This window comes from Fukomys damarensis, unplaced genomic scaffold (genome assembly GCF_012274545.1).
Source record: "Fukomys damarensis isolate Sample0158 unplaced genomic scaffold, DMR_v1.0_HiC HiC_scaffold_2, whole genome shotgun sequence".
NCBI classification, from domain to species: Eukaryota; Metazoa; Chordata; class Mammalia; order Rodentia; family Bathyergidae; genus Fukomys; species Fukomys damarensis.
Window position 1 is genome coordinate 52,643,766 of NW_022900914.1, and position 15,327 is coordinate 52,659,092.

Below are 15,327 nucleotides of genomic sequence, written 5' to 3' on the forward strand. Positions count from 1 at the left end.
TATATATATATATATATATATATATATCCACACTACACACACAAAGTACACCACATAGTTGTGTAAATATTTCAGTTACCAATGTACCACTTACATCATTGTAGTCCCATAGGATTATATACCTTAGTGGTATTGTAATGATTTTTGTTTGTGCTAGTACATTCTAGAATGCTCACAAAATGACAGAATCCCCCACGAAGCATTTCTCAAGTTGTATTCCTGACTTATCCATGAATATATACATATATATGGTGTGTATATATAACATGCATATATGTGAATATATTCATATATGCTACCGAATCATCAGTTCTTCAAATAGTTTATTAGCTATTCAATCTATAAAGAACATTATGTAATTTACTGATAACTGCAATTTTTTATTTTTTTAAGTGAGGGTCGAAGTTGGGTCCTTTGTGCTAGAGAGGCAGGCAGCGGAACCACTGAGCGAAATCCCCGACCCATAAAAATTGGAATTTTTAAATGGACAAATATGTGGAGAATTAAAACTACTTTCAGTTAAATAATTGAATGCCAATAATTTACAAAATTGGGAACTTACAAGTTGTTTCTATAATGCATTTATCCTCTAGCATAACAATAAAAGAATTATAAATGCTGCTTTCTTAGGTGAATAAAATGTTCAGCCAAGGAAATATTTTACAAATCTGAGGTTATTACAAAATATTGCTGTGTCTGATATCCAAACTAAATTACAATTAAAACAAGGGACTGAAAGGTCAGATTTATTATTCACTTCAGTAAAAATGTAACCACAATACTTGTTTCTATATCAGGAAGCATTATAAGCATCATTATAACTAATAATAACAATGAAAATAATACAACCACATTGTATTTTGCATTTTTCAGTGGACAGAAGGTTTATAATTAATCATCATTTATATGTACACTGAAGCTTTTTGTGAAAGAAATCTGAGTGGTTTTCAAATAATACCTCATTAATCATCTCAGCAAGTTACTTGGAAAGTTATTATCCCAGTTCAATAGATAGAAAAATTATATCACAGAAAGGTCAGATACATATTTACTTGTCCAATGTTAGAGAAGTAAAGTGAGTCAGTTTCAGATCTGAGACCTCCTTTTCACCCTTTCATCTGACCACTGGACCAACACAATTTTGGTCCAGGCTGTGGTTTGACCATCAACCTAAAGTACTTCAGGGGTGACCTCTATGCTATTGCTTTTACAGATCTATAAACACAGAAGAGAATATCAATTTTTCGTCTAGGGTGAATAGAGAAAAAAGACACAGACACAATTAATTTATATTTCATTTTAAGTCATAGAAATACTTGACAATTGCTAATCAATGAATCAGGCTTCATTTCAATGTAAGTGTATTTAATAACTATATTAAATCATTAAATTAACATTTAATTATTTTCAAAATCTCAAATATGTAGATCTCAAGGACCAAATGAAAGAACCTTGTCTTTATTTGTTATAATAAATATAATTTAAATGGTTTATCTCATAATAATTAATTATAAAAGGAGAGTAAAAATAATTATTAATGTATACAGTGAAAATATAAAGTGAGACTAAAGTAGCCTTGTCTTTCCTAAATAAAATTTTCTCTGGCACGTTTTTCTCTTTTATCATGCTATTTCAGAAATAGTATCTATAGAGTTTTTCTTTAACCTTGCCATTTCCCTCTGCAGTTGAAGTAAGCCATAGCTAACTATATTTCTATTTGAAATTATATACATATTCTTATATAGATCAAAGTCTATAACAACCGTCCTATGTTCAACTTACTTTGAAATATTCAAATATACTGTTAAAATTGAGAGTCTTTCATTTTTAATTTCAATGAGATTTGAAGATCCCAGCTATTGAAATATATAACAAAAATGAAAATTATAAGTTTGAATCAGAAGTTTTCAAAATAAACTTTCAAAATAAAGTCACTGTTTAACCTTACAGTTTTCTTTTAAAGCCTGTGATTGAAATACTCTTCCTTTTTTAAGAATGATTTGTGTTTAAAAATAATTAAAAGGTATAAGATGACATTTCTTGCTATATTTACTAAGTACATCTGTACCCTATCTCTGAGGCACAAGAATTCAGTAAATGATAAAAATTAGGGTAAAGCAACAAGTACAACCTATGGTGGTAAGAACATTCCCAAATTGAGAAAACAGTCATGCAAACTGAGGCATTGAAAGAGGCAAAACAAATTTATTTTTATGACTTTAAATTCTATATTTTTTTCAGTATCTTTGCCGGTATGTGTTTTAGAGTTAAATCATATAAATTGGACAAGTTATCACAGAATTTTCTGTATACATCTTTAAGTAATCTAGATATTCTTATAAAGTCTATATGAATGTTGAATAATGTATACCTCTGGAAAGGCAACATTTCCAAATTACTTTGATATTCAAATTACCTAACATTGAGATATTAGGATATTTCTATTTTCAAACAATAACAGAAAATTCTATAATTTTCATCATATGTATATTGATTGATTTGATGTCTGAGGGTCAGTTTGTGTTCAACACTTTCTTTCTCAGTCATGATTCCTCATAATGTTGAACAATATATTTCAGAATTTTTTTATATTTTCACCTTTTACTTGTGTATCAACTTTGCTCTCATTTTATTCCAGAACCTTATTTATACATTTTACAATACATTTACTGAAATAAAATATCTTACTTTTTCAAAAGAAACTTTTGCTCATAGTTACATTTATTTAGACCTTTATTCCTCTGGAGAATGAAAGCATTTTTATAAACACTTATCTTTGTATCTGTCACGGAGTTTTAAGCAGCAATTCATGTAAAAACCAGTGGTTTTCCTGCCATAGGAAATGTGCTTTTACCCAACTTTCCTCAACTTATAGTTCAAAAATTAATGGCTTATGGAAGGCATGAAAAAATAGCCCCATATTTTTTCTTTCCTTTTAAGAATATTGAAATTTTATTAAACTGATTCAATAAATGATGGTTCTACTGGTAGTATAAAAAGCATTTTAATTTTTAATGTCTATTCCACATCACTTTATGCTTTTTGCTCATCAAAAGACATAATAATTTTTTGAAACCCCAGTGCCTGGTGATATATGGGTTGCTACTGTTTCACTCTGGTTTAGTGAATCATGAAACTCTAGAAACCTGAAAATTCAGATGAGTCACCAAGTCCCTTGTGACATTCCTGAGCAAATTCTGAAGTTGAGGCTATCTATAAATGCAACTCTTGAGAAGAACCAGAGATAATTACATTTCATTGAATGTGGAAAACTATCAAAAAGAAAAATTCTAGAATTATGTGCAGATTACTGAGGTATGTAAAAGCTATCCATTTTGAAGACCACAGTCAGATTCCTCAGGTTGGTGTCTTAGATAAAAACCAATTATCCAAGCTTTGTCCACGAGGTGCTAATACCAGCAGAGAACAGAAAAATAATTGAACCATTTTAGTCAATTTAAAAAATCTGTCCTAAATTAGCTGTGTGAGACCTTCTTGGCAGCTGTCACTCTGCGCTACCATTTGTGAATTCTAATGAAAATGCTCTTCACAGAGAGATTTGAATTGAATCAAACAGAGGCAATCATTTTCTATAGCAGTCATAGTTTTAAGTGCTTTCAAAATCCGGTAGTTATTTAGCCGAATTTAAAAGACATGTCCTGTGTGTGCATAAACGCCCATGCTTGTGCTCACGAACATTTCTGTGTAGTGTTATATATTTTCTCCTAAAGCATGAAGAACTTGTATAACTGTTCATTTGAATACCTGATTTTTAATAACTCAAGTTCTTCCTTTTATCGCTGACAATGAATATAAATAGCTCAGCTCTTCCTAGTTCTGAAAATTACTTACAGATATTCTACAAAATTTAGAAATGAGGATTTCTTCCAGCTGAGGAAGACTATACTAGTAGAATGCACTCAGGCAACGGGTCAAAGGGAAGTGGAATCACTGGTCCACAGTCACACCATAGATGGAAATTTGTGCAGTATAGTTGCAGATTTTAATATCCCAAATATTCTCTTCAAAAGTTAAGTGGTGTAGATGCAATATATTTAGAATAAATTTTAGATATAATTAGACTTTTACCTTAAGAACTATGTCCCTAAGCCGGGCGTAGTGTCTCATGCCTGTAATCCCAGCACTCAGGAGGCTGAGACAGGAGGATCATGGTGAGTTCGAGACCAGCCTGGGCTACATAGTGAGTTTCAGGACAGTCTCAACTACATTGTGAGACCCTGGCTCAACCCACCCCCCCTTAAAAAGAGAACTATGTCCCTAACAAATCTCAGTAATTCTAACCCAGGATTTTTCAATTAGTATTTCAAATGATCAAAATTGAAATAATTTTGATGAAAATATTTGTATATTTTCTTTCCTCCTTCCCACTGCTTTATATGTATATACATGCATATATATTCAACTGCATATATGTACAAACTCACTACAAAAGGACACACCTGCGGACATACATAGAAATATACTCTGAATAGGAAAAGTGTAGTTTCAATTATAACATTTTATTGTGACACAGTATTCATTCAACTAATAAAGTTTATTTTCTGTGCTCTATCTTAGTAAAATGTTCAATTTAATGATACTGGCACTGCATAACTTCAACATATGCTATATGCTATATAGTTCTTGGAAATCTTTCAATATGTGCAAAAATGTCAAACATCAAAGTGACAAAAGAAATTAATATTACATTTTTAATCAGTGATCATCCAGTAAATATGAAAAAAATTAGAAATATTTTATAATACTTGCTCTAAAGCAGTGAAATAAACACTAAAAACCTAAAGTGACACCACATTTTTACTTTGTTTAGAGTATAATCAAAATAATAAATATTTGGAAAACTTTTGCCTGTATTATCATCTGTATTGCTATTTTCTTAATGGTAGCATTATGAGATAAACTCTAAATTTCAATTACTTAAAGTTTAAAATGTTCTAGATATAAAATCTGTTTTATTAATTACCTTTATTTCTTTTTATATTTCACAAGTTTTACTTTTATTAAATGCAAAAGAAGAAATGTTTTGTCCTGTGCTCATATTGATTACTTTTATAACTATTCTTGTTATCCTCAGTTGACAAATGCTAAAAGTATGAGATATTAAAAACATTTACAAAAATTTACAAAATTGAAAGAAGTATTTAATGTGCATGGAGATGCAACTTCATATCTTTGTAGTGACAGAAAATTATGTAAGACTTCCCAAGTATTTTAAAAAATAAATACTTCCAACTTACTCTATTGTTACTGACATCTTACTACATATCAGAAAAAGCTGTATCCTGTAGCTTTTAAAGTATTTTTTCTGAGTAGTCATTAAGCACAAATTAAATGATGCAGTACAACCTAGCACACTGATCCACTCAAAGTATGAAGACTGAGACGTATATATCTTATATTTTTTCCATAAATCATATAAAATTTTCATTGCTCTCATTTCTAGTCCTCCTTTATAGATGAGAAATTTTACCGTTACTATAATAGCCTCTCAGTTTACTAATATGATATATACATGTGGACTTCTCAAAATTATAATTTGAAAATAATAGAGCTAAAATCACTTAAATTGAAAATTGCAGTGGTATATGTTTTCTCACAGATGACCTTTCAGTAAGAAATCCTAACATTTTTATTTCACTCCTAGGAGAAACAGACAAAATAATTATTTTAACAATATTTAGGTCATGATAACTGAGTATAGAATTAGGTGGAAAGTGCTATTTTTAATTTAAAACATAATTTTAGCCAAGGTACTGTCTTAGAAATTAATGTTTGTCACGATGTTTTTGAAGTAAAAAATCTATGGTTTTGTTCATAGAGTTTGTTATTTTAAATTAAAATCCAACTTAACTCATGAAATTTTACTATAAATATGTTAATGGTTTTATAGCTTAGAAACTATTGATAGCTGAGATTTATGAAAAAAGACCAGGTTCAAATTCAACCACATTTGCTCTTACTCTTCTTAAAAATTAGTAGACATAGAAAATTATTTTCTTCCTTGGTTCCATTTTATAGATGCATCTTCTCTAAGGGAATGTTTCTCAAGAGAAGAAAATTTCTTCTGGGGTCACAAGTTTAAAACGTGTGGCCACAACCAGGAATTTCCTTACAGATAATTTCTTAGTTTTATTTTGCTTATTTTTGTATCCACATATAACTATAATATACTCAATATCACTGTTTTATGTTTGTGTTTCAAAACAAGTGACTATTTCTTTAAATGTAGTTTTATCATACTTTATTACCTTCCCAAATACAGGCAATGGTGTTAAATGGACAGCTTACCATCTTTTACTTTGTAAGGCATGGAGAGTCTGATCTGTTCCAGTAGACACCATTTTGATGCAATAGCACAATATTTAATTATTCATTATTCATCTTTAATGCCTTCACAAGACTGTCATTCTCAACAATGTTTGTGAATTTCATGACCTTACTCTCCCATTTATAACACATATGGCATCAAAATGTGCTTTTAAACACAATTTTATCAAGAATACATTTTCATATCATTAATTTTGTCCTATCATGGTGGTGCCTAGGGTTTCAGAAGGAGTAATATGTAATTTAAGATTTCTGGAAGTTTTAGAATGGCTACTCTCAAGTTCCAGTTCTTTTACAATCTTCTTGGTGATTCTCGTAAATAAAAACAACCATTCTATTCCAGCAGTCCAGGAAAAAAAAAAAAAAACGAATAAATCTGAACTTTTCTTTTGTTTTTATATTACTTGCCTTTAAGAGAAACACAAACTTTCAAAACTCACAATAAAATGAGATAAATATGTGTTACTTTTATTCACATATATCAATATAGGCCTGCAAGAAAAACATCAGCCCTTGTTAAACTTTTTATAGAAATGTTTTATTCTCTTTATTTTGAAGGGTAATTGCTTATACAAGTTTCTTTCAGGGATTTAGTATCTGGGGTTTGTCTTTTATTTTTAAGGATACACCAGAGAGAGAGAGAGAGAGAGAGAGGGAGAGAGGGAGGGAGGGAGAGAATAAACTTTGAAGAACAATTCAATAGTCCAAACTGTACTGTCTTGGAAATTTTTTCAAATAATTCAGAGCTTTGTCTTAAAACATTTTCATTAACATGTGCATTTAGGATTAAGAAAAAAATTGGGATATATATTATCCAAGATCAAATTATATTTTCCAACTGTTATAACTAGCATTAGAAAGGGCAATATCTTTAATGCTCATTAAAACTCCCCTGGAAAAGGAATCAACTAAAATCAATTACTAAAAGAGCATATTTTAGAACCCAACCTCTCTGCACTAGTATATTTCAGCAACAAGGCCTTGGAAGTCACAGTCTTTGCACATTATGGTCAATTTCATGAATAAAAGAACAATTTACATCCAGTATCACTTATTGACAAGTTGCAAGTTTGTGACTATTTTTCTACTCATTAACACATTCCTATAAATGACCTTTAAAATTAAATAATCCGAAAATGGGACCAAACTTATTTTCATGTAAACAAGAAGAGTATAACATGAAATTCATACCTTTCACTTGAGACTATTACAGACAGGGAGAATACCCAGAACAAACCTTACTCCTTTTATTTATAAATACTTGCATTGCTTAATCCTGGATAAGGTTAATAAGAATACATGTCATTTCTTTTGGGGATGACAGCAAAACTGATAACAGTTCCTGTTGTACCTGTCATTAGGTTATTGCTAAATCACCCACAACATCGTGACCTGGTATTAGTTATCAGGGACAAAGCCAACACATGAGAGTTAAGTTTCATTCAAATTACACACAAATGCCAGCCCTCAAAAAACTACACAAAAAGATCCATATCCCAGTAATTTAAGGAAAGATGAAAAGAAGGAAGGAAGAGAAGGAAGGAGGGAAGGAGAGAGGGAAGGAGGGGAGCGAAGGGGAGGTGGGAGGGAGGGAAAGAGAGGGAGGGAAGGAAGAAGCCAGTCCTCAAACACTTGACGCAGTTACACAGTAGGCCTCCGGCATCCTCTATGCTGGTAAGTAGCTAAATGGCAAATGACATGGCTGTGAGATTCCTGTTTCATGCTTTAATCAAAACTAAAATTTTACAAAAAAAAATCAACACTTGGGCAAATTGCTCTTTGGTTTAAACTTCGTTACCTCCTGGAATTTTGGTAAACTCACTTTGTTTTTAAATTAAGCTGGCCCCTCCTTTACTCCATTACAAAAGTCAAACACCAAGAACCAGACAAGAATGTCAGAATGAATGTGTGTTTTTAAGTCCAACCCCTGTATACAAATTGTTAAAAAAAAAACAGGTGTTTTAACATAGTGCTTTATTACAACTTAATCTCATCCTTGAATGAACTTCCTTCAAGTTTCAACCATTTTTTTTTTTTTAAAGCAGTCAATTTCCTGGTAGTTGTAATTTAATTAAGTAACCTTTCACACCGAGAAAAAACCAAAAGCAAAAGGGTCATTAATCTGGCTAGCGATTAGAGACACCTCTAGAGCTTCAAACATTTACCTCTCCTTCCCCGCAGTAGAAATGCTTTTAGGAGGATCATGGTTCATACCTCACATTCCCTGGAGCCAGAGATGGTATATGTGCAGGGCCCAGATCCATTAACCGATATATCCATGGTCTCAGAGTTTGTCGGCTTGTAGTCCACATAATACTCCTGTAAAGGGGAATTCATTTGTCTTTCAGACTCTCTGGCCTTTTTCCGCCTCCTCTTCATAAGAGAGTGCTGCTGGAGTTGCTTCATGCTAGCTGGATAGCGTTTCCAAGACACATAGATCACCAAGAGGATCATGGCCACTGAGAGAAACAGAGCCACACTCCCAGCAATGATTTTGTGAAACGAAACATGCTCATACTCTTGGTCTGTGCCAGGAATCTGAAACCCTGGGGAAGGGCTTGGTGTCTCAAGAGTGAAGTGAGAGGCATCAGGTTTGAAGATGGTAGGTTTAGGGATAATCAGTGGCTTCTGAGGCGTTTGGGGCACCAGGTGTGATCTTTCCGTATTGACCACTTGGACTTCAGAACAGATGTTGTATGTTTCCACTGCGTCACTAACCTTTTCACCCTGGATATGCTTAGGTCCTGCACATATCATGGTGCTCTCCTTATTTCCTTTGAAATTTTTCAGCCAGTGAAACAGAGGACAAATGCTCCGGCTGCATTCCCACATATTTCCGGACAAGGTAATGGATATTAGTGATATCCATGTACTGACAGTTTCCTGTGAGATGTTGGTGAGCTTGTTGGAATCCAAATTCAGTTTTTGCAAATTGGGGAGGCATTTAAATGTGCCCGGCTCAATTCCTTGGATGTCATTCCCCGATAAATCCAAGTTGTGTAAGGAACTCCAAGTCCATGTCAAGCCTTGGCTAATGGAGCGAATCCTGTTCCATTGTAGGTAAATTGAACGGAGGTTGAAGAGACGCGGAAAATGAGCAAAGTTGATCTTGGAAAACTGGTTGTGCTCCAGGTGGAGCTCCTTTAATTTCAAGAGGCCAGCAAAAGCATTTCGAGATAAGCTCCGGAGACGATTGTAACCCAAATCCAAAAAGTCAAGATTGCGACAGTCTTGAAATACTCTTATGGGAACAGTCTTCAGTGAGTTAGACCTCAAGTGCAAAATTATGAGTTTCCGAAGTCCTTTAAATTGTTCAGATTGCAATGTCTGAAGTTTATTGTAGGACAGATCCAGATTGCGGAGATTGGGAACTGGGTGAAATGTTTTATTGTGCAGATAGGTAATTTTGTTGGAGCTCAGAATTAATTCTTTCAGTCTACGGATCCCGTGAAATGCATCTTCATCCACTGAGCTAATGTAATTATGGTCAAGATAAAGCCATATAAGCTGGTTAAGGCCAGCAAACTGATTGGATTTGAGCTTCTGAATGCTGTTGAACCTTAATGATAAGCCTTGTGACCCACCAGAAATGTTCTCAGGAATATCTGCAAAAGCGTGAGATTCACAGTACACAATTTTGCCATCGCATCTGCAGTTCTTCGGGCAAGCTCTCTGAGCCCCTGTGAGCATAACAAGCAGCAGTGTAGGAAGTAGCACCAGAACCACACTCATGCCTTTCAGCTGCGTGATTAAGTGGAAACCTACAACATTAAAGAGAAGACAGATGCACATTGTGATGCTATTAAGATACACTACCACCAGCTTACTCGTATCAGGGGCATTTTGTCTAATGCAGTAATGGGACAGTTGATTTAGGAACACATTCAACACTTAAGCATCATTTTATTCAGTGCTGCATGTTTGCTGTTTAGGCTTCATTCTTTCTTCCTTGATCTTCAAATCAAAACAGTGCTGGAGAACTAAGAAAATCCTTTCTGAGTTTCAGGAGTTTCTGTGTATCTCAACAGTGAAATGCACAGAGCCTTTATTTTCATGGAATGCTGCTGACATTTTCATAACAATGATACTTGGCTAGTCACTGTGCTGAAAAACAGCACTGAAAGAAAGTATAGAACCTCTTCTGGTAAGGACAAAATTTGTGACTTAGTAAACCTGGTACTCACACATCTCTACTAGTTGGGCAAACAGGATGTGATACAGGAAAGGAGCTTTGGGAAGCTGTCAAGGTAATCCAAGTTTGCCTTGCCTGAAATTATATGCTTATTGCATAATGGGATGGCATGATATGAGCTCTGAAAAATGGCATCGGGACTAACTATAAGCAGCCCATGAAGCACTGTGTGATGATAATAACAGAGTGTTTCTCTTGGTTTCATAATCATCATGTATTATTGTGTACTGTGGTTCTATGCCTTGATACATAAGCTAAAAGGCAAACCCACCCTTATCAGACAACACTCCGAAGTTGAGATTGCCCACTTCTTATTAAGTAGTACATGAAATGGAAAACAGTCTTGTGTATCAGTTTGCTGTTATTTTTCACATAGATGCTCTTACAAATTTAAGGATAAACAAGGAAAGAAATAGAAGACTACTAACCTACCCCACCAACCCGACCTGTTCGAATTTCTCATCGACTTTTTTTCTCCCCTGCCTCCATTAACTTAAAAAAGCCTACTAAGTTACAGTGTATTGGCTCTTATGCTGCATTTCCAAGTCATTGCATGTTAAGGGACTTCTTTCCTCTGTGAACAGTAAATTTATTATTTCTTAAAAGTGAAAAAAAACCACTACTGTATACTGCAGTTTCTTTATATCTTTACTCTTCATATTTTTAATGAAGAGGCAATCAGCCAAACCCCTAATCTAAAAACCCTCCTTAGTCGAGTTTTTTCTTTCTTTTTTAAAATTTGAAACTCAATCTTACTCTCTGTCCTTTTGCCAGTTACAGACTCATTGAAATACATTCCAGCTCTTGTAGACAGGAGGGGAAAAAAGCCAGTCACACTTGAAAAAATAAGACTGGCAAATGACTGCTGAAAATTTGGAGGCTGTGTTCAGGATCCAGCTTTAAAAATAAAACAAGTCCGGTGCAATCTCTAAAAAGTAAGGACCCCACCCCTACGCACACCCAATAAAGTGTTAACAACCTTCCTGACAGCGACCAGAAATACAAGCGTGGCTAATATTATCAAGAAACAGAAACAAACACAGTATTTATCTCATGCCCAATTCCCAATCTGTGGATATTCAGACGGTAGTGACAATCTTAAAGATATTTCTCGAGAGTCTGTTTAAGTCTGTGTTATGCATTTATGGATTTAAAAAAAAGCACCGCAAAGAGGAAAATGATCTAAAAATATAGTAATAACTATAGTGAGTCAATTGGCAAACTCAGAGGCTGCTTTTTGCCTGTTTCCTTGTCTGTTAGCAACCAATGCTACGGCTAAGGACAGGAAGGAAAGAGGATCAGCTTTGCTGAGAAGGAAACAACAAAAGTTCACTTACCCATCCTTTGTCATCCAAAAAGGTCTCCCCCCTCTCTCAGCTTTCTTCTTATTTGGTCTCCTGTGCTGAAACCACCACCACCTTCATGACACAGTGCGGCTGTCATTCACACCATTCTGATCCCGCATGGGAGCTAGTAGCCCCGTACAAACTTCCCCGGAGAGGACAAGCAAAAATATATGCACACATATATTAAAAAAAAAAAATCAGCACGGGGTGGGAGGAAGGGACAGGGAAGAGGAAGCTGTCTGGGGGGCGGGGGTCTCTAGGCTCTGAAGACCATTGTATAATTCATCAGAGACCCATCAGCAGCAATTTTCAGTCTGTGCAAAGAGCTACAGCCCATCTCGGAGATAACCAACTTCTCTGTAAAAAGAGAGGCAAAAAAAGAAAATCTTCAGAATACCTGGCATTCCTTATTTTGCTGGCTTTTGCCATTCCCAGATAAAGCAATTCATCCTCTGGCTTTTCAGTTCTTGAAGAAAGTAGGCCTCCTGTGCTGTATGAGACCCCAGTTTAAAAGCTATGCAGGCTAGGTTTATCCATTTAGCTGGTCAGGTTTAAAGTGTTTTGTAGCTGTGCTGAGAGGCAGCCCTTGTCTAATTCAGAAGGCTTTCCAGAGACTGATGAGGCTCAGAGCTTGTTGGTGCTAATGCTTGAGTTTGTGATACACTGAGTGCCCTCCGCTGGAGAAAACAGATTGCACATTAAAGACGGGAACAAGTGAGCTTGTCAGTGGTGTGCAGCCTTCCCTTGCTCAGAAAGGGAAATTAAAGGCGCAGGATCACATTTTTTCCCCTCTCCAATAATATAAATTATGAAAGGTTTATGCCAAATGGTTCCTTCTAGTGATAGCATATATTAAATAAAATACTTCTTCTCTAAATGTTGTGCAATGAATAGGTTTTAAAACTTGCTTTGACCTGATTTTTTTTTTAGCACATCTCAAGTGATTTATAATGATTGCAGTAACAGCAATAATTTGAATTTTATATACTTTTACTATTGGTTTGTATTTATTTACAGTTTTTAAGCTAATCACATGCAGAAGCGATCTTACTCATGGGGAAAATGAAATTTGGCCAATATTAATTATGGTGACCTTTTTAAAAACTTAAGGCTAATCCTTAAATATTTAACCTTTGAGAGTAACACACCTTAGAAGATTTGCCCATTTTATTGAACAGTCTAGAACATGACTTCATAAAAAATTATATATTTAATCTTAAAGCATGATCATCTCTATTTTTTCACAAACTGTGAAGATAACTAAGATAGAAGAAGTAAGGCAAAAGTTAAGTCCTGATTGATGTTCTAAAGCCAGTCAATTCTCTGAAACTCATACACATCTATAACACGAATGTTTTCTAATGCAAATCACATGCTGTAATGTCTAATATTAGAGAAAGAAAAGCAATCCAGTTCTACATTTTTATACTATTTCTCTAGAGTTTTCACTGTATCATTAGAACAAGAACAAATGAATTTACAAAGTATCTGAGGTACAGAATTTGTAAAAATCTGTATACTTTTTGTAAACTTGTACTGAATGCTAAAGTATAATTTATTACTTCTATTTTCCTCCTCATGTTTATTTCTTTCTTAATTCTCAGGCAGATTAACAGCTCTTGGAATAATCCAGAAGAATGAACTAATATAATTCAGAGAAAGGCTACTAGGTCAGAGTGCTAACCTAATTTAGCAGATATGAGAACTTTAAATGGATTTTACATAAGCATCTATAATTGCCGTGGATCCTTGAAAAGTACATTTCTAAAAATATTCTGGTATTATATTATTTGCCAAAATATTAATAATTAAAAGGGATTTGCCATATGAATAACACACATAATTGGACTCAGATTTATGAGCAGGCAGTCATAGTGAATTGTCTAATTTTTAAGATTTCTCTAAGCACAGAAAGGGATAATATGCCCCTCAAATTTATTCTTTTCCCATTAACTGCTACCTGAATTTTTATTTTAGAAATGTGTGCCTTTGGCTTACAGCTTAATACCTATTAAAATGCAAATGCACACCACAAGAGGCAATATTATTGTGTTTACCAAAAGAAAATAAATCAATAGAAATGATACGCACCCCATTTGTTCAAAGCAGTGCAGTTTACATAGAAATACAAACTCCACCTAGATAGAAAATTCAGTGATATATAATTAATTAAGAAAAGATAATAGATTCATGAAAAAGTACACATGCTGCACTTAAACTTGACATCAAGTTTAATATCAGCTGACTGGAAATTATGACCACCATTTATACAGTTAGGAGATCAGAGGTAGAACACTGAGCGCCAAAGGAAAATGAAAAGCAGTCAGTTTCTCCACAGATTTTCATTTGCACAGGGGCAAAATAAAATATTCAGAGCAGATTTTCCAGGAAGATGGAATTGGGATCTGTTTGATTTCATCTAATGTGGATTTTTTGGTCTGTGTTATGTAACTTCTCAATATAATGAATATGTAGTAGGCATGATATTTATCTATTCACATATGTGTATAAAATTTCACTTGTTTTCAAGGTAAGAAAAGAGCTTTTGACAGTAGGATCAGCATAATTTCAGCATGGCAGTCATATTTTTAGTGCTCTAACAGACTAAATGGATGTTTTGTTTAAAGTATCAAGATGTGAAAGATACTGCATTCTAAGTAGGTACTTGATCTAACCATAATTTTTTGAAAGCTATATCCAAAACTTAGTTACAGATTTCTTGAATGAACGCTGAGGATAGAGCATGGTCAAAAGCCTTGAGAATGACAAAGGAATTTGTGATTCTTGGTGGGGAAATCCAGAAGAAAATAGGTTTACTCCAGAACAAGGCGAAAGTGAGTGTTGTGATAAAACTGACTTTCATTTTCAAAGTCTGTCTAGATAAAAATATGTAGATGGAACAGAACCTGGCTATATGAGAAGTCAGCGTGGAGTTATTTTAAATCTTTAGGAAAAATCTCACCATGCAGAAACTCTGTGAATGCACTGCTAAAACAGGCACGCAAGTCAACAGGAAAACAACCCAGAAGTTTAGTGGGAAGGTCAGAGGTAGCAGTTATTAAGTGCACAGAAGTGAAGCAAGATTAACCCCATAGTTCCTCCTTTTTTCTAGGTAACAGATGCTCCCATGCAATTAGTCCTACATGATACCTAGGAGAAAATCTTTATAGAAAGTATGAGATATTGCCTAGTAGAGTGGACTTAATACTTTTGTTTACTGAATTAACACTTCATGAACTAAGAAAATGAGTGAAGTTTTTGTTACTTCAAGTAATTTTCAGTGACCTTATCTTGGTAATCTGAAATTCACTGTGGAGGGAGTCATACAAAAATCAGCAAAGGCTATAGATTAAGATATTACTTATTATATTTTTGTGTATTTAGACATGAGAACATATTAGAGAAGAAAATATCAAACAATGTAAAAGCACACTGTGTCTA

The 15,327-nt window shown here is 34.0% G+C and overlaps 1 protein-coding gene across 4 annotated transcripts in view; it reads right to left on the reverse strand.

Annotated features, from left to right (window-relative positions):
* The window catches only part of Lrrtm4 (leucine rich repeat transmembrane neuronal 4), a 684,133-nt gene extending 671,563 nt beyond the window's left edge, over nucleotides 1-12,570 (reverse strand). For 3 of the 4 annotated variants that reach the window (XM_010631614.1, XM_033765077.1, XM_033765074.1), the window contains exons 1-2: nucleotides 11,878-12,570; nucleotides 8,563-10,109 (exon numbers count right to left, since the gene is read on the reverse strand). In XM_010631614.1, the coding sequence (XP_010629916.1) occupies nucleotides 8,563-10,109; nucleotides 11,878-11,881 (1,551 nt within the window). In that variant the 5' untranslated portion in view covers nucleotides 11,882-12,570. Of the gene's footprint in view, nucleotides 1-8,513; nucleotides 10,110-11,877 lie in introns of all 4 variants that reach the window. The other variant, XM_010631615.2, reaches the window with a different exon arrangement.
* Nucleotides 12,571-15,327: the final 2,757 nt, after the last annotated feature.